Source organism: Perissodus microlepis, chromosome 22 (assembly GCF_051167445.1).
Source record: "Perissodus microlepis isolate ML-2025 ecotype Zambia chromosome 22, ASM5116744v1, whole genome shotgun sequence".
Taxonomy (NCBI): domain Eukaryota; kingdom Metazoa; phylum Chordata; class Actinopteri; order Cichliformes; family Cichlidae; genus Perissodus; species Perissodus microlepis.
In genome coordinates this window covers 10,886,806-10,905,469 of record NC_140481.1, presented here as the reverse complement: position 1 = coordinate 10,905,469, position 18,664 = coordinate 10,886,806, and the positions used below count along the sequence as shown (strand labels likewise).

General features: G+C 42.1%; 2 protein-coding genes across 2 annotated transcripts; one reads left to right on the top strand and one right to left on the bottom strand.

Moving 5' to 3' along the window:
• Positions 1–523: 523 nt before the first annotated feature.
• Positions 524–4,929, top strand: heyl (hes related family bHLH transcription factor with YRPW motif like). Its single transcript, XM_084920054.1, has 5 exons — positions 524–1,119; positions 3,226–3,292; positions 3,381–3,464; positions 3,583–3,664; positions 3,838–4,929. Exons 1-5 carry the CDS (start codon positions 1,040–1,042, stop codon positions 4,518–4,520), a joined length of 996 nt encoding a protein of 331 aa, XP_084776180.1. The 5' UTR covers positions 524–1,039; the 3' UTR covers positions 4,521–4,929.
• Positions 4,930–8,982: 4,053 nt separating this feature from the next.
• On the bottom strand, positions 8,983–13,129 carry LOC146362626 (coagulation factor XI-like). Its single transcript, XM_084919485.1, has 9 exons — positions 13,034–13,129; positions 12,700–12,856; positions 11,964–12,073; positions 11,696–11,858; positions 11,357–11,475; positions 11,041–11,173; positions 10,725–10,828; positions 9,570–9,729; positions 8,983–9,407 (listed from the first exon to the last, which is right to left on the bottom strand). Exons 1-9 carry the CDS (start codon positions 13,092–13,094, stop codon positions 9,305–9,307), a joined length of 1,110 nt encoding a protein of 369 aa, XP_084775611.1. The 5' UTR covers positions 13,095–13,129; the 3' UTR covers positions 8,983–9,304.
• Positions 13,130–18,664: the final 5,535 nt, after the last annotated feature.

Below are 18,664 nucleotides of genomic sequence, written 5' to 3'. Positions count from 1 at the left end.
AAACAGCCAACACTGTTAGTTAAACTGCTGACACGGCTTAATTATTCCCACAAAATCTTTCTATACAAGTATAAAACTTTTCTATTTGTATCATTTATGGAGCTCAAAGGTCGGCGCTGGCTGCGTTTCATCTCTGCAGGCATGTTTTCACTCTGTGCCGTTTCCCTCTCACAACACAAAATTGCTCAAGAACTCAAGTCAAAAGTGACTCGTGAGACTGTGCAAGTATCAGATGTTGTGTACCGCCTCTGTATGATGGAGTGCTTTCACAGTTCATAATTCCCACACTCCTCACCTCGCTCTCCCTCCTGTTGCCATTGTTCTATGGAACAGCATAATTAAAGGAGCAGAATGAGAAAGAAAGCAGGACAGAAGGAAGGAAGGAAGGAAAGCAGGATGAAATTGGAGGCTAATTGACAGAGGATGATTGAGCAAAGGGGTGGAAAGATGAGGCCGAGGGGGGTGCGGGAGAGAGGGAAGGAGGGTGAAAAGCCAGAGAAGGGCAGATTAAAGGGAGAGAGGAGGGACACGGAAAGGAGGCGGGGGAGCCAAAACTGGCAACCCTGCCCAAACTGCCAAAGTCCTGTTTTGTCATTGGGTGGCTGTGACAGAGCGAGCGAGCCAAGAGAGAAATAACAGTGAAAGAGAGAGAGAGACTATGATTGGATGCCAGTGATAGAGTAAAAGACTAAAGCAGCTTCTGAATTTCTTAGTTGTCATGGGCCCTTGGGGGTTGATCAAGTGGCACCACTGACTCACAGAGAGAGAGAGAAAAAAAGAAGACGCATGAAGAACCGACGACAGCGAAAACAACAAACACGAGTGACAATAAGTAACTAAGGACAACAGAGCTCTTATAAGTAACCGTGCAAGAGAAGCAGAGAGTGACGGGCACGCAGGGTGAGTGCTTCATCCAGAGGGAGACTTCCTAAAGAGGCAGAGACAGGAACCAACGAGATCATCCAGCCAGACCTGTCAGTCTCCTCGTCCTTCTGTCATCAGTCGTCATCGCTCCAGCCAGTGAGGAAGGGGCAGAGAAATGAAGAGACCTCACGATTACAGCTCTCCGGACTCGGACACCGACGAGTTCATTGACGTGGGCCAAGAAGATAGCTACTGGTGAGCCTCCTTCAGTCACACCTGAGATTGTAACACGTTCCCTCCAGTCATGTTTGAAAAGAAAATTACATGGTGCGCGGCTGTATTTAGCAGACAAAGTTAAAGGCAAATTTGCCCCGAGCATGTTTTCCAGTCTGCTGCGCAGTAACGAGTTTAAAAGTCTGTGGGAAAAGTTCGAGGTCCCACAAGGTTGTGTTTATAAAGCAATTACAGCAAAATAGAACTTCTTATTATTTACAGATTCCTGCATTCAGGTACAAAGGTTTTTATTTTTATTTTTTTTTAAGTCTTGACACGGTTTAATTTGCATATTATAAATCTTTAAGCAAATTTAAAAACCACGTCGGTGATGCCAGTGTAAAAACTGACGTGTCAACTAAGTTTGAGGCTCAAATCAGCGAATTTCTCTTGTTCAGAAAAGCAGATATATTATAGATTTATGTTAGATAGATAGGTAAGATATACAGTGTTCACTTTCTGTGTAAAACAGAAGCTTTACAGCGGTTGTTGCACATGTGAGTGCAGGGGTTAGTCGAAAAAGCTGCATGCATGACCATCCATGTAAAACAAAAAAGGCCTGTCAACGCTGAAGTGTCAACACAGGAGATGAAAATATGAGCAGGAAGTCATTCACTCAGAAATATTAATTTATATATGTATGTATATTTATAAAAAATCAATTGATTTGAACCACAATGAGTGATTATAATATGACGTCTTAAAATGAAATGTCTGCAGTTGATGTAGAAAATTTCTTCACATGAGAAACACAAGTGAAAGCTCATGAGTTGGTTTTAATAAACAACTCTAAAACAGTTTTAATATTTTACGTCACATTAAATATGAAAAAAGTGCATTTTCCCACATGAGTTTAGTGTTATTATTCCATGCAAACAGTGTGTTATTTAATTAGCAACTTTATGAAAGATCTCCTCGTCTATGTCAGACACACATTTTTGCTGCATTTCCAAGACTGCATTTTCAGGCATTGTGCTTTTTCACAAACAAATGAGTTTTTCTCAGCTTTTATTATAAAGTTATAATCCCAACACTGAAATCTTGCTTTTGCACTGGAAAAATCCGATAAAAAATGTGAACTACACAGTTAAAACAGCTGGTTAAATGCTAAAATACTTCTGGAAGAGGAAAAAAAATCTTCTAACCTTTGAATGCAAACGCGGCCTGCAGTGCCAAGGTGATTAAGTGCAGTCCACTGCATGTAACTTGTTCCATTGTTGTGGAAAATGCCCGATAAACAGTAAAATTACTCTGAACGCTGCACACTCTATTTTAAAGTCATTAAAGCGTTTTGCTTCTTAGATAAATTTGTCAAATTCCTTGACTTAGCATTAAAAGACATTTGGATTCAAAGCGCCAGTCATTAAAGTGTATTTGTAACAGTATACAAAAACTCATTCCCAGCAGTGCTGCTTACATCACAGGCGCTGAGCGAGCCAGTAACGCTAAAGACGGTTTAGATAAATTAAATTGCCATGTGACATGCAAACAGAAGACAGCGCTGCTTTTTCAAGTCAACCCCATCAAAGATAAACCTAAACAAAAACACACAGCTAAACTGGCAGCCCTCATGTTAAAATCTAATAGAAATAAGTCTCTAGCGGGGCAGTTTGGAGGGAACTGTGAGGCTCGGAGTCTCTTTCAGGCCTGTAAGATGAGAGTTCACAAACAAACACAATCCATATTGGATGACTGTACTCGGAGGAGCTCATGCTCCCATTGCAGCATGCTGGAGCCCCATGTGAGCGCAAGCATCGCCTCGAGGCTATATAATCATCTTTTCTAAAAGTGCTTTTGCTCAGGCGGAAAGGAGAACAGCATGTCATTTCACTGAGACTAATGTCCAGAAATGCATTAAAGTGAAAACAATCTCATCTTCCCTCCTCTCCCGGGCACTGCTCTTCTTTTCTGTGCCCAAAAAACAAATTAGATTGAAGGGAGTTGGTGTGCCATCCTGCCTCTGTGTCATATTAAGGAGGGTAATAATAACAATATGCAGGAAAATCAAATGATTTTTTTTTCTTTCTCCCTCTGTGTCCCTTCTTACTCATCTCGCTCTCTTGCTTCAACACTATCTTCGCGGTACAGCCCAGTCACTGGGTCCATGTCTCCAGGCAGCGCCTCGCAGATTCTGGCTCGAAAGAAGAGAAGAGGGGTGAGTGGATTAGGTCATTGGATGTTAGTCGGTTCTGTCTCTTTTTCAGTTGAGTCTGCAACTCAGTTTGCTTTTTTTTCTTATGCAGATCATAGAGAAGAGGCGCAGAGACCGCATCAACCACAGCTTGTCAGAGCTCCGTAGACTGGTGCCAAGCGCTTTTGAAAAACAGGTAAGGAATGAATTTGAGATGATGATATTTTTTGTCATAGTTAGACAATAAAACTAAAAGACTAAGCAGCTTTCTGTCATCGTGCCACTGATCAGAATGTTGCTAATTTTCACTGCAGGGTTCATCAAAGTTAGAGAAAGCAGAGATTCTACAGATGACAGTGGACCACCTCAAACTGCTGCATGCCATGGGAGGAAAAGGTGACAATTTGGACTCTTGCTTGCTGCCCTATTCGGATTCTCCCAAACAGCCGTTCCACATAAAACAGTGATTCATAATTATTTATTATCCTCCTCTTTAGAAAAGAGATTTTTACTGCCTCCCCCTGCATTTATTCAGCAAAGACTAAACTGAACTGTTTTTTCCACCTCAGGATACTTTGATGCGAGGGCTCTAGCAGTCGACTACAGGACCCTGGGCTTCAGGGAGTGCGTTGGAGAGGTGGTACGGTACCTCAGCTCACTTGAGGGGGACTCCCCAGACCCTATAGGAGCTCGTCTGGTCTCCCACCTCTCTCACTGCGCGAGTGAGCTAGACCCTCTTCTCCTGCAGTCACCCCCAGCTTCCGCCCTGCCCTTCGCTCCTTGGCCATGGGCATCCTTCCCTCAAATCTCCCCTAACTCGCCAGCCTCCTCCTCACCTCCTTTCCCCAGCGGGCGAAGGGATCTGGCCCTGCTAGGGAGCTACCCATCACCCGCCTCCCTACGCCTCACCCCCCTGGCTGGGTGCCAGCAGGGTGCACCACAGCTCCTTGCACCTACAGCTCTTGCCACCGTCCACAGGGTGCCCTCCCTCGCAGCGTCTCCAGTCCTAGCCCCCTCCAGACCGCCACAGCCGTCTCCTCACAGCTCCACCAGGGCCTCACCTCTACCTCTCTCAACCCCTTCCTCTTCCTCTCCTTCAACCTCCTCCTCTTCCACTTCCTCATCCTCCGCCCCTCCACAAGTCTCTTTCAGGCCCTTTGCACCTATGGGGTCTCCCACAGTCCAGCGCAGGGGCTTGAGCGGATCAGCCAAGGCGGCCCAAGGATGGGGGACTGAGATCGGTGCTTTTTGAGGGTCAGCTCTTTATTTGAGCGGACATGGACCTCCCATGTGCTCTATGTAGCAAATATTGGTTCCTTTGGAGAAAGAAGTATTCAACCTTTGATGATTGTTTCTGCTTCTAAAAAGCCATATCCGGTGATGGGTAAAGTTTCAGACGATCACAATCATATGTTACGGAACAAAGAGGGAATGTGAATGAGTAGCTCTGAATAAAGTCGTATTGTTGATTTTGCTTGACAAATACACACAAAGAAGAGTGTCCACCAGAGCCATAATCACAGTAAAACACTCAACAGAGAGTGCGGTTGAGATTTTACTGATCCCAGAACTGTGATGTTTCTGTTTTTCCAAAACATTTATACTTTTGATCATGCTTTCTGAATGTTTGACAAAATTTCTATAAAGACCAAGTGCCTTTATCTCTTTGCTCAAGTTTTCTGTGTTTTCCTCCGATTATATCAGTAAATGCAAACATGTAACTGCAGATATGCCATCTGCTATCAATACAAATGGGAAAGGAATGGTTTAAAAAAAGAAAAGAAAAAAGACTGCATGTTAGGCGTTTATCCGTATATTAACTATGTCTGCAAACACTGCCTGCATGTTCCCCAGCCATAACCCACTTGGTATCTGAGCTGTTTCCAGTGAAGGCTGATGGGAGCTGTGGTCTTGTGGCTGCAGAGGATAAACATGGTGGGAGATGGTGATGTTTTTGGGATGCCACGGCGAGGCAAACAGGCCCATCACTTTGCCCTCTAATTGGCGGTCCCCTGTAATTAACTTTACCCTCGTATCAGTCTATGTATCTTCCTCTCCTCTGCTGTCTCTCTGCCATTCTTTCTCTCCAATCTTGCGGTACACCAGCGGATATCTTCTCTCCCTGTTTGTCTGCGCCACTGTCTCCTCAACAATGGAGAGACAGAAAAGACGAGGGCGAAAAGGGAGGGATGGAGAGTGAGGAGAGACAGACTGAGAGAGGGGAAAACAAAAGGAAAAGATCTGAAGGGCTGTGGTTGAGTGACTGATTTGGTGTAGACGTTCAATAACAGGGTGGGAGGGAGGCAGGAGACAGGGTTACGGGGACTGCGAGGGTTTAAAAGGACAGGAAAAGAAGCAGTGTGAATCACAGAGAGTGGGCCAGCGTGTACGGGGTGCACGAGAAGCACCCGAAAGCTGATGAATGACACTTGCAACAAGCTTGTTTCTCAAAAACATCAGCATAATTGTGCCATGCTTCACCAAAACTGCTCTGCGGGGATGAGAGGGCAGAGAAGAGCCTTGTGTGTGTTTACTGCTGGGGAACGCTTTGATCTACTTCAGGATGCAATGTCTGTGGTCTGTGGTCCAGAAATGTGTGTGTTCCGCAAAGTGCATATTGTTTATTTGAGTGAGTGTGCTTTTGTGGGCTCGAGCCAGTCTCTTGCGCTTTCTTCTTTGTGTGTGTGTGTGTGTGTGTGCTTTGTTGAGTGTTTTGTTTATGCAGTGTGCATGGTCGTGTGTGTGTGTATGTGTTTGTGTAATGTGAGTATTCAGGGCTGGCGTCAGGACTGAACCGCGGTGACGGCGTGGCTCTCGTGCGATGCCGGCCGGCGGTCGGACCGACGGACAGTGTGGTGGTGGAATGTTTGTGGAGGGTGTACGCACACACATACACATATACACACACAGATACGCACTCAGGCATACAGACAACACACAACACAGACACACATAGGCTGGCTGGCACTATTCTAGCCCCTGCGTGGAGGAGCCAGAGTCACCACCACAGCTTCCAGGAAGGACAACCACAGTCACACTGCGCTGGGTTTCCCACGGGGGAGGGGAGAGAGTGAGGGTGGAGGGATGTGCAAGGAAGGAGGGAAGGAAACTTTGGAGAAAGAAGGAGGGAAATGCTGTGTGTATGTGAGTGTGCATGTAAGGCAACAGGACACGGTGCAAACTCAGTGAAGAAAAGAGGAGGGTTCAGCAAGCAGGAAGGATGGCCGAAACAAATCAGAGAGAGAACAAAGTAAACTCAGCCACATCGATGCATCACAGCTGATTTTTTTTAATTACATGTCAATAGATATAATTTTCCGAGAATAGGAACATGGTTCATTTTTTATTTGTCTGTGCCATAGACAGGGGAGTAAAAGCCAGTCTTTCTAATGGCCAGCCTGCAGATGACATGCATGCATCACTATGAATTTTTTTAAATTTTATATATAACTAAATATATGAGGCTAACATTAGCTTAGGCGACCCCAGCCCATTGTTACTTCTTAACGATTTTGTGAGGCAGCTGTTGCACTCATTGAAATCAAATAAATCGGATTATCATGAACTCCAAGTGATAAATTCCTCCTGTCTCACCTCACATCTAATTTATCTGGGGTGAAAAACTGCCTGTCAGCTAATGACGGACAAATACTATAAACAAGGCCTCAAAAACTCAACTTTAAATTTATCTAATGAACAGAAAATAAAAAAGCCATCAGTTCTTTATTTTTTGAAGGAAACTCAAACTGACAAGTGGACCGACTGCAAACCGGCTGATAATGTAATAGCCATCCTTACTATACAGTCTTTTTCCAGGCTAACCCTAACCCTCAAACCACTGCACCACCGTACTGTTCTCAGGCCCATGTTTTAAAGGTTTAAAGAAGCATTCAGATCCCCAGACGCTGTACAAAGCTATTACCCAATAGGGTTTACTTATTAGATAATGGTAGTGCCAGCATATAAATCTAACGTTAAAAAGATCACTGAAAATTAAAGTGATTAGCACATCCACTGGCAAGTAAATGTCCAAAGTCTATACTGAACACAGTATGAGCACCAGTGGTTTATGCAGTTAATTTAGTGACCTCTGCTGTCAAAACTACAAAGGTGCAAAAGCAAAGGAAGAACATGTAGGGACAAAGATTCATTTCCTTCTACCAAAACATAATAAAACAAATAAACTGCACAATGCAAAAATTGATCATTTATAAACATATAACACCAAACATTTGTAAACAGTTAAAATTCATTAAAACAATGTTCATCCAGAATTGCCACCTTGCACGTATATTCTCTGTTCACGTCACTGTTTGTTCAGGATAGTGGACATTATATTTGTTGCATAAACTTTAAAACCACAATTTTAGCTGATTTTATATGAACATAGTGCTGTAGCCCCGACAGCAGTTTCCATTACACCTGTTACTGCAAAGTGGTTGAACTCCTGATGTTTAGAAGAAAGTCTTCCAAATTTAAAACAAGATGGGTACATTTACTAGAACAGAGAGAAATGTGCGTATCTGGGAGTATTTGACTGTTAACGCTGAGTCCCGTCTGGACTACAAATTTTCTCTTGAGATGTTAGGATGCCAGTAAACATGTTCTTTCTTCGTCCATGGTGTAAAGCAGGGGTGCCCAATCCTAGTCCTCGAGAGCTACTGTCCTGCAGTTTTTAGATGCATCCCTAATGGTTTGATTACCTCTTCAGCATGCCATCAAGTTTGGCAAAGGCCTGATAACAAGCCATTCATTTGATTCAGGTGTGTCAAAACAAGGATGCATCTAAAACCTGCAGGACGGTAGCTCTCGAGGACTGGGATTGGACACCCCTGGTGTATTCACTTGAGGTTACAAACATCCGCCACAAGGTGGAAGCATTGCAAAGAGGAGTGGTTATTCTTTACAAATTTCACCAACTGCATCTTGGTCTATGGTTTGTGTCATGTTTATTTAAGCTGGAGTTGGGTTTGCTCTGCAATTTTCAGGCAATATTTTAAAGAGGCCGGTGTATATATTTATGTAGCAGTTGGTGTTAGAGATCATGTGGCTAGAGACTGCCATGTCCTCACATGTGTAGAGATATCCCATTATGATTTGGTGGTCTGGGCTTGGCATTAATTTGCTTTGTTTCTCCTTTGTTTTCTCGTTTCTTTTGTAGCCAGAGCCACTGCCATATGTCCTATACATATTTTCCATAGTATGTTTTTACTTTTTTCTCCTTTCTGAATGTTCTCTGTATGTCATTAAACTGCTGTAAGAACCCCTTTTATTGTGTCCTGTGTGGCAACTAATTACCCGGTTACCAGCTTGTTGGGGCTGGAGCATGTACATGTGTGTTAATGCAAAACCATAAGGAGCAGAGATTCCAGCAAATTCGCCCTAAACACAGAACGTGCAATCCTTTGAGAAAACCCAAACAAAACATAAAACCCAAGAGTTCATTTTTAGATTGCAAAGGCCTCAGTTAACATTTTAAATGTTAAAGTTCATGTCAGCACAATCACAAAAAACTGAACAAGTGGCTTGTTTGGAAAGTTTACAGAGAAAAACTCTCATCTGACTAAAAAGAACATAGCAGCACATCTTAGGTTAGGTTAGCTGTGTTGCATCTAAACAAACAAAAATTTCTGGAACATTTTCCTTTTGGTCAGATGAGACTAAAGTGGACATATTTGTTTAATAAACATGTCAGACAGACAGCTCATGTTTGAAATGATTTATTTAGGTTCCACAAAAATCCCACTGAGAGCTGTGAAGTCTTCAAACTTAATTTCACATATGTTACAAGTAGATCCCTCTATGGCACAGGTGTCGAACTCCAGGCCTCGAGGGCTGGTGTCCTGCAGGTTTTAGATGTGTCCTTGATCCAACACAGCTGATTCAAATCGCTAAATTACCTCCTCAACATGTCTTGAAGTTCTCCAGATGCCTGCTAATGAACTAACCATTTGATTCAGGTGTGTTGACCCAGGGTGAGATCTAAAACCTGCAGGACACCGGCCCTCGAGGCCTGGAGTTCGACACCCCTGCAGTCTATGGGCAGTTTTTAAGGGAGAAGCCCGACACAACATTGGTGACTTTGATGACTTTGGGAGGAGCAGGGATGGTGATGACACGCTTCAGGTAGCAGCGACGCCTACAGTACAAAATCCAACAGTTTAAATTAGACACTGGAGATATAGTTGTCATCAGATTACAAAAAGTGTGAATACAACAGATTAGTAAATGTGACGTGGTTTCTGGGTGTGACGTGAATTACTAGTTTAAAGTGTGCACAGAAGTATTCGTAATACTTCACCGATAACTGCGATCAAAGAAGGTTTCATCAACATAGGTGTAGAACTGGCAGTGAGGGTCCTCAGTACATGTCTTCTGGCATGTGTCTGCATCATCCATCAGCTCATAGCGAATGTCAGAACCTCTGAAATCTACTCCTTCATAAGCCACTCTAGCCCAGTCTGTTAGCAGAAACACATGTCACTATGCTGAAGGGATGGACAAATAAAATATTCCTGTGCATGATTACAGTGTCTTTAACAATATTACCTTTACAGAACAAAGCCCAAAAGATGATTGTCTCACATCCACATGTTGTATTAGAGGAAAATGACATAGATTTGGTTTGTCATCATGTCTGAAATACTAATTTTTTACATTAACCCTCTCGAGGCAGGCGTTGCCGATTTGCAACAGTTAAAAACTAACAACCTGATTACCCCACATACATATTTTTGTTTTTTTTACTCAGAAGTACCACTGCAGGACGTGGTTGTGCATTAGCAACTAAAACTTAATTTGAGCCTGAGAGGGTTAAAAGTTATTTTCTACTTTTTCTCCCTAGGTTATGACAAATTGATATCTGTAACTCTACACTGCTCAAAAATGAAGCGAAAGAAACACTTTCAAAACAAATCAGATTTCAGTGATGTCAGATCTATACTTGTATGAACTCAAAATCCTCCTTAGTAGTTTGTTTGGCCCCTAGACGTGCATGCCTAAGCCTGTTCTGAAGCGGCCTAACCACATCAGGGCATGCATGTCTAATCATACTTATGAGACAGTCGATGGTGTCCTGGGGGATCTCCTCCGGGATCTGGACCAGTGCAACCTGACAATGTGGGACTGAACCATAATGCCCTAGAGGTGGGGGAATCAATTACTTCATCCTCCAGGAACTGCCTGATTGAGTGTTTCTTAAGGTGGGCCCAAGGTTCCAGGTTCCAATAAATTGAACATTTATGTAACAGTGTTATAATTCAGTATTCACCCACATTCATTTGTCTACTTTTTAAATTTGTTTGATGATCTAAAACATGTAAGACTGTGAAATATTCAGAAAAATGAGAAATCAGGTACGGGGCATATACTTTTCACAACACTGTATGCTGTTCAGTAACTGTTCGCTCACAAACACGTTCATGCGGAGCATTACAGGTTGATTTGCGCTACTCACTGTCGTCAAGCTGACAGGAACGGTGTGGTAGCCCTGAAGTGCCTGTATCTGCCCTGGTGACTATTTCATGTGTGTTTTCCTTCAGGTAACAAACAAAGGTATTCCTAAAAAACAAACAAATAAAATCAAAAAGGCTTAAAATCAAAATGTGTAAGAGGGTCTAAATGTTTGCATATAATGTAGAGCTGTAGAGCTATAATTCTGCACCTAAGTACAGTTTTATTACACTGCCTGTTAGACATGAAAGAAAAAGAAAAACACATAAGATATTTGTTTCACTCTCAGATGAGACGTTGTCTGAAACACAGACAACTACCTGTTATAAGTGAAGTAGGTGCAGCGCGGATGAGTTGAGCACAGAGTCTGACAGTGTTCAGGAGAGGCAGCAGGCAGCGACTCAATGTCACTTCCTGGGATGTCAGTGTTTGGAAAAAGCTTTCTCTGACATACTGAATATAAAAGAGGAAAGACATTTGTTTCGTTTGATATACTTTTATATTCCCATGTGAAGCACTTTGTAATAGATTCTAGTCTTAAAAGGCCTATATAAATACATTTTACTTACTTACATTAGGAAAACACACAGGCAACAAACAGGAAGTGGGCCGAAAGCTACAACTAGGTCTATGTACCTTTGTCAAAGTGCTGAGTTTGGTATGTTTTGTGGGAGAATCCAGATGTTACACCAGCTTTTCTTTCAATAACAGGAGTCCTTGGTACAGTCCAACTGAATTTAAGGTGACACTTATACCTTAAACAGAACAAGAAATCATATTCTCCTTTGATGTTAGAGTGCGAAATATCATGGACAAACATGGACATGGAGTTTAAAAAACAAGATGTGACGCAAGACTGCAATAAGATGAACTTTGGGAAATGCAGAGGTGTAGGACAAATCTTTTGTGGTTAAACAATAAATAACTATGGAAACATGTGTTTAAAATAAATACACTATCCTAACTCAAATTTACCTGACTTTACTATTTGAGAAATTCTCTTTTGCAAAAGTGAAGAACTGACACGCAGGGTCCTGAGTGCACACTCGCTGGCACTCCTCGTGGTCACCTGTGAACAAGGACCTGTAGTCTCCCCCGATAAAGTCCATGTTTTGGTACACCTCAGACAGGCAAGGTTCTGTTTCAAACAATAGAAACATGCATAAAAAAGGTGAACTGGAGGTGAACATACTTCATGAATTGCTTAATTTTTAAAATGGTTTATTAATGGTTGTAAGCCTACGTGGGTCTGTGCTGCAGGATTTTAGAGAAAAACCAGAAGTGGCACCCTGTACTGGAGTCTGAGCACTGGGCTCTCCTAAGGGAGTGGACTTTAGGTAGCAGTAGAAGTGCCTGCAGAGACCGACAAGTAGAAGAAGCAATGGTATAACCAACATAACAGATCAGATCCCGAAATTACTTGACATACAGTGCTTCCTATAGCTGGCTTTGGTTCTTTAGACTTTTGGTTGAACTCTGTATAATCTCAAGTTGCCATCAGTGAGAGGCAGTAACCATGGGTGAGTATACTGGTATACAGTGTGGGACAGCTCTGTAATATCTCGTGGAAGTTGGGGAGAGTTCCTCTGGATTGGCAGACTGGAGGGATGGTGTGTTCAAACTTCAAGGGGATCAAACTCCTCACTCAAAAAAGTATATGCCATGGAACTGGAGAGCACAGTCTGTTGAATTTTGTGGTGAAAGAGAAACAAGCACAAACGTTATTTTGATATACTGGTCAATCTACCTTCTCACTCTCACCCAGGATCAGGAGTAGATCACAGATACAAGAAGCAGAAATTAGTTCAGCTCAACTTTAGAGATGCGGTGCAGAGAAAGGTCATTTGGAAGGAACTCATCGCCTTGTTTGGGAACACTTTGGTGGTGTTGCTTAGACTGCTGCACCTTACAACCTGCCACTGCAAGATGGACCTGGATAAGTACGTGTATATATTGCAACTCATTTGTGCCAGTCATACCTGTCATCATGGGTCCAATCAGCACGAATAAAGGTAAAGAAGAGGCAAGAGGGGTGCTGGGTGCACAGGAGCTGACAGTGGTTAACATCAGGGGAGTAGAGAAATGTTATGTCATTTCCCGGGAAATCCATGTTCTCCAGAATATTTGGATTACATGCTGAAGAACAGAAAAGGGAAATATTTAAGGAAACATTTACATGTACAAAGAAGTTGTTCATATATCACAAACATTTAACCACACAAAAGTGCTAAAAAAAAAAGCATAATGGTACATGAACAGGTAGTTGCATACGTTTAGCCCTGTCATAACAAGATATTGCATAGTGCATCATACCTTGACATAAAGAAGAGCTGAGGAGGGAGAGAAGACCAACGAAGATCAAATGTGTTATCATCTTTAACGTTTAACATCAGAGGAAATGAAACTCATCAAACACGACTACATTTAACGAAAAGGCTGTGCAAATAGAAAATGGTCCTTTGAGCCATCCAAAGGGCAATTTTGCAATTGGATCTATTTGCACAGCCAGTCTCTGGCACAGTCAATAACCTGCCCTACAACTAGAGTTTAGATAATTTTATGTTGGCATTTACCAAAGTGAAAATTGATCATATGCTTTGATTATTGTGTCTAGCTTTGGTTGTTGCCATATTCCATAAATGAAGCTGGCCTCCCATGTGTACAGGCTGATTTTGGGTTCATACTGAAAAACAACGTGTATGAATGTTTAAGTAGCAAACTGCAGAATTTAGTTTATTGCTCTTTACTTTCAGACACTGACTTTTCCAAATACAAAGAACAAACAACACACAAACTGAAATGCAATCACAGATACTAACAGGATCAGTGCCCGATGAATGAAGTGAATCCATCAGCAGAGGGCAGTGATGTTGTACTCTTATCATTATATAATCCTGTTGAAAGATACAAAGGACTCCAACTGTAGAAAGACAGACTGGTGTTATGTCTGGAGAGTCCCACACAAAGAAATGTTAACATAGGTGGTTAATGTCATAGTCCTGCTCTCAAGAAACCTTGCATGTTTTGCTGTTATGTGTCTTGCACAATTTAAGGTTTTTCTGCCTTTTTGTGTCAGAATTTAAACATCTTTATGTTTGATAACAGTTGATAACATTATCAGAAAGGAAACACTCAGGAAACAATCACATACAAGAGTATAACAGAATAACCAACAAAGCACTAAAATGAATGTAAAAGAGTTTTGACTCAGTAGCTGGCCGCACCACAGTCTCACCTCCTTTCCTATTTCTCAGTTTGCACACACTTGATTTGTCTCCTTGTCTTCTCTCCTTGGCTCTTAGTCCTTCCTACCCAACATGTGAACGAACGCCACTTGGGGAGCGTGGAACAGCTGCATCATAAATTGTTTCATTAAAGCCCAACTACTGCCGTGTAATGCTGTCAAATGTAACAGTGCTCATCAGTTTTTCTTTGATATTCAGGGCTACATGTAATTACAATTGCAACATGGCTCATACAGTGATAAGATATTATTCCAATTTTGTTTTGTTTTGTTTTTTGATCACCCACACACAGTGGGTCGAACATCTGGAATGAGTAAAACAGCTTGTGTACACAAAGGACTAGCTGCTTACAAAAGCTAAAAAGAGAGGAAGGCTGCTTTGTGCAGAGGAATGCAGTGCAGTAACTGAAACACGGCAATGTGACCTCACAGCTAATCTGCAGCTGATCAGCTCTTCCTTTGATATTAATTTACCAACATTAATTTTTTTTTTGCATTATTTTTTTCCCCACTGTATTCGACATCTTAGAATAGATTTTTGAGCAGGTTTATGATTTAATCCTGTCACTGTCGGTTTTCTAGTGCTCCAGCTGGTAGTAGCCTTCAATCTCAGGTGTGGTCAGTGAAAGTTGCTCCCACTTACTTTACTTTGTGTTTTGGTTTGTTGATGGTAATTGTTTGCCTCCTGTTGGTCCCATCTTTCTTTCTTGCCTTGGTTAGAATTTTGAAAACTCATATTTGCTTGCCACGGCTTTTTAGATAGAAATTGCCGCAGTGACATGTTAGAGGGAAACATTGGGATCATGTGTCCTTCCTTTATGTACAAATGATAACCCACTGGCGCCAGTGCCGACCTCTCAATGCATGTAGACATTAAGAGTTCTCGGGAGGGGCCATGCTGACACCTGCAGCTTTCTGGCAGGAAGCACCATGCCCTCCCGTGTTTTAAATGCACTCTAGAACAACACGCGGCAACACTACACATGAGCGGACGGAGGGAGGTATGGGGTGTTCCCACACCCCCGTTCTCTGTTAGCCATCGGGGCAGAGGGGCTGGACGGAGGTGTTGGCCTCCAATTGGGATCTGGGATGCAGGGCCTCCCTGCTGCTGCAGGGCCGGGGGCAGTCTGCTTGTCTCCACCCCGGGGGAAAGGATAGCATCTGGACCTGGACCTGAGGTAGAGAGTATGTTTGGGGCGTGATTGTGTGTACAATGTCCATTTGTGTCTGTCTTTACGTTGTGTGAGTGCTGAGTATTTGTATATGTGTGCATAAGGGTAGGAATGCACGTTTGTGTCTGCGTGTGCCTGTTTGTCTGTTTCTATATGTCAGGTCGGATCTCAGACTCCACCTTTCTGGCAACATCTCAGGACTATCTCCCCTCACCACACTCCCTGCTGGTGGCCGATGGCTTCAGGCGTCAGTGCGTTGGTGGCGCCCGTGGCTCGGTCGGGCCTCTTCCGGGGTGTGGGGGGCCCTCAGGCCTTCGGCCTCTGGGCCTGTGGCTTTGGCACAGCTCGCTGCGGGCAGAGCCTGCGGGCACACCACTGCAGCCCCTTCTGGCTTCTGCTCAGTGGCTGCTGGGTGACCTCTCGTTTGGGGCTCTCCTCAGCTCTTCCCAGGAGGGTGGCACAGACCCCTGGTGGTCCTCCTTGGGCTCTCGCACTCTGGGGCCTCTGGATGTCTGGGGCATGAGTCTCCTCCATACCTGCTTCATGCCCTGGGGGACGGGGCTATGGCTCCCCAGACCATCTAGCAGATCATTACGTGGAGAAACCTTTTGAATACAAGCACGCTGATACACACAGGTATGCACACGGGTGTTCACAGACACAAACGACACCTTTCTTGGCTGCTACCTCAAAGCACATTGTGCGCTGTCGGTCCTGCGTGCTGCATAACAACATTCAATATTTAGTATTTACTGTTATTTACTGTTAGCTAGATTAATGCGATAGTGCTGTGTTTATTATGTTGTTCCCTCTTTTTACTTGTTTTCTCTTTTTCTCTTTTCTTTCTCTCAACAGGTAATCCGTGAGATTTTTTTTTCTTTTTAAGTGTCCTTTCTCACTGTCCCTCTTCCCCTCTGTGTTTTGTTCCTTCATCTTTCTTTCTCCCTTTCCTATCCCCCAGTCATGTCTGTCCCATCTGTGACAACTGAAAATAAAATAAAATAAAATAAAATAAAATAAAATAAAATAAAATAAAATAAAATAAAATAATAACAACAAAGGCCAATCAAATGGACCAAAACGGCAAGGCCGTGATGATCCACTTGGCAAAGTAAATCCATTAGGTATCTTTGTTGGCTTTCAGACATCAATTTTGACGGCTAAAAAACCACATGGGACAGGCAAAAAATAAATAAATAAATAAAATAAATAAATAAATGATAACCCATGCTGACCATGTCTCAGTCATATATGTGCACACATATAGATACCTCCAAAAACAGTTTTTAACAGTGAAACTTGACACAGCATTGGTGGCTTTGGTAACTTTAGGATGAGCAGGCAATATAACAACACAAAATTAACAACATTGCGAATTAGACACCGGAAGTACAGCTGTCATCAAATTACAAAAAGTGTGGCTTTAACAGATTAATAAACATAACATGTTTTCTGGATTTAACCTGAATTAGTTTTCTTTTAAAAATCAAAAATATATATATTTAAACAATTGTGCATGTAAGCAACCACTTTTGAACACTATCTGTCCACACACTGCAAATTCTGAAATGTAATCCTTCACGAGCCACCGTAGCCTAGTCTGTTGTCAAACAGTTAAACTTACAGACAGAAAGAGTTAAACTTACACATCAGTTACACTATGCAGATTTTAAATGAAATTTCCAATGAAAATATGCCGAACTTTTCTTTACAAATTGTATACATTGTATCCAAATTATATCCATTTAAATGATAAAGTTTAAATGGAATGTAACTGAAAAAATGAAACCAATTATTTGGCTGAAACTAAACTTGATCAAACTTAAAATGTAACTCTAATAGTGTCACTTAAAATTACTTGTAATACTCAAATAATTTCCATGTGATGTTTCTCAACACAAAAAGGTGGAAGTGCACTTGATAAAAATTCTTCAAACGTTCTTTAGATTTAAAACGTATGTTTATGTCAGATCAACTGAATTTAATGTGACACTTATATGTTAGACAGAACAACAAATTTATGTTATCAATCAGCTAATCACTCAATCAATCAGTCAATCAACCCAGACGATATGATGATGAACACTGGAGGGAAACATAGATATGGTGTTTAAAAAAATAGCCTCCACCACTCCATCAAAACTCCAAAGCTGAACTCTAGGAAGTCCAGAAAGTTGAGAAAGACACAGTTTTGCCTGTCTATTCTTTCCTTTCCCTTCAAACCATTTGCATCAGTAATAGTGTAGAGCACTTTAAAAAGCACTGACTGACAAATCTAGACTTTTCTAATCAAAGTTTAACTGCTTTTGTCTTTGAAACTCTCTTGTGCAAAATATAAAAACTAACATGCAACGTCCTTCTCTCAAAAGCACAGCCAGCTTTATGTACAGCTACCATGAACACAAACTTAGAGTTTAGATGATATTGTGTTGGTATTTTCTGAAGTGAAAACTCATAGACTATTATGTGTGCTGATCATTGTTATGACTTCCTCTCTGCCTCTACAGTAGAGCTAAATCTTCCTTACAAATACAAGCAAGTGATTTTGTAAAGTGTAAATGAATTCATGTTTAAGTTAACCCAACAACCCTGCTGTCTGAAGTAACTGGGGGGGGGGGGGGGGGGGGGGAGACATAGAAGGCAACATACAAAACCAAGAGTATGAACTCAAGAACAGCATGCTCTAATTGAAGCATGGGCCAAAATGTTTTCTTGATATACGAATCTATGGTTTGGGTGACAGTTGAAGCAAGCCACCACCTGCCCCTGTATCACTTTCAGTCACCATGGTCCTGGGACAATAGGAGAAACCAGATAGCTTTAACAGTGTCAAAAGCACGCTGACAAGCTGACCACTCATATTTGATTTTAGCCTTCAGTTCTATGACAGCGACCAAACAGTGACAGCCAATGCAAACTGGGAGCTGGTTCCACAGAGCAGGGCCCTGAAAGCTGAAGGTGCTGCCACCCGTTCTACTTTTGCATACCGTAGGAATGACAAGTAAACCAGGAGTCTGAAAAAAATGTTATGTTGGGATAGTATGAAACTATGAAATGATACATGACTATCTAAGACCTTTTATATAAGTTGAAGGATTTTAAAATTCATTCTCAATTTAACAGAAAACCAAGAGAAGCTGACGGAATAGATATATGTTCTCTTATTGTAGTCCCAGCTAATGTCTTTAAAGCATTCTTGGAGTTTAACTAACTAACTGGACTGCATCATATGGCTTCATAGGTAAATAAAGCTGGTAAAATGTATATTATGCCATCTGACAATAGTGCCTAAATGAAGCCTGGATAATAGGAATAGAAATGGTCCTGGCATAGAACCCTGCAGAACCCCACAATCAGCCTTAGCATGTGGAGAATACTCGCCATTATGGCAACACCCTAAAAAACACAGAAAGCTCATGAGCTCCTTCTTGTTTGGGGAAAACAAACATTGTTCAGGGGAAAAGGTTTTAAAACCGGTTCAACAGGTGAAACCACTCCAACCTCCCAGACAAACAGGGCAGTGGATAA

Excerpts from the sequence above, each read along its gene's own strand:
- LOC146362626 (XM_084919485.1), bottom strand. The coding sequence starts at position 13,094 with ATGATAACACATTTGATCTTCGTTGGTCTTCTCTCCCTCCTCAGCTCT. Across the intron at positions 11,859-11,963 it reads ATCCTGCAGCACAGACCCAC|AACCTTGCCTGTCTGAGGTG; the intron begins GTAGGCTTACAA and ends TGTTTGAAACAG. Across the intron at positions 11,476-11,695 it reads TTCTCAAATAGTAAAGTCAG|GTATAAGTGTCACCTTAAAT; the intron begins GTAAATTTGAGT and ends GTTCTGTTTAAG.
- heyl (XM_084920054.1), top strand. The coding sequence starts at position 1,040 with ATGAAGAGACCTCACGATTACAGCTCTCCGGACTCGGACACCGACGAG. Across the intron at positions 1,120-3,225 it reads GGCCAAGAAGATAGCTACTG|CCCAGTCACTGGGTCCATGT; the intron begins GTGAGCCTCCTT and ends TTCGCGGTACAG. Across the intron at positions 3,293-3,380 it reads CTCGAAAGAAGAGAAGAGGG|ATCATAGAGAAGAGGCGCAG; the intron begins GTGAGTGGATTA and ends TTTCTTATGCAG.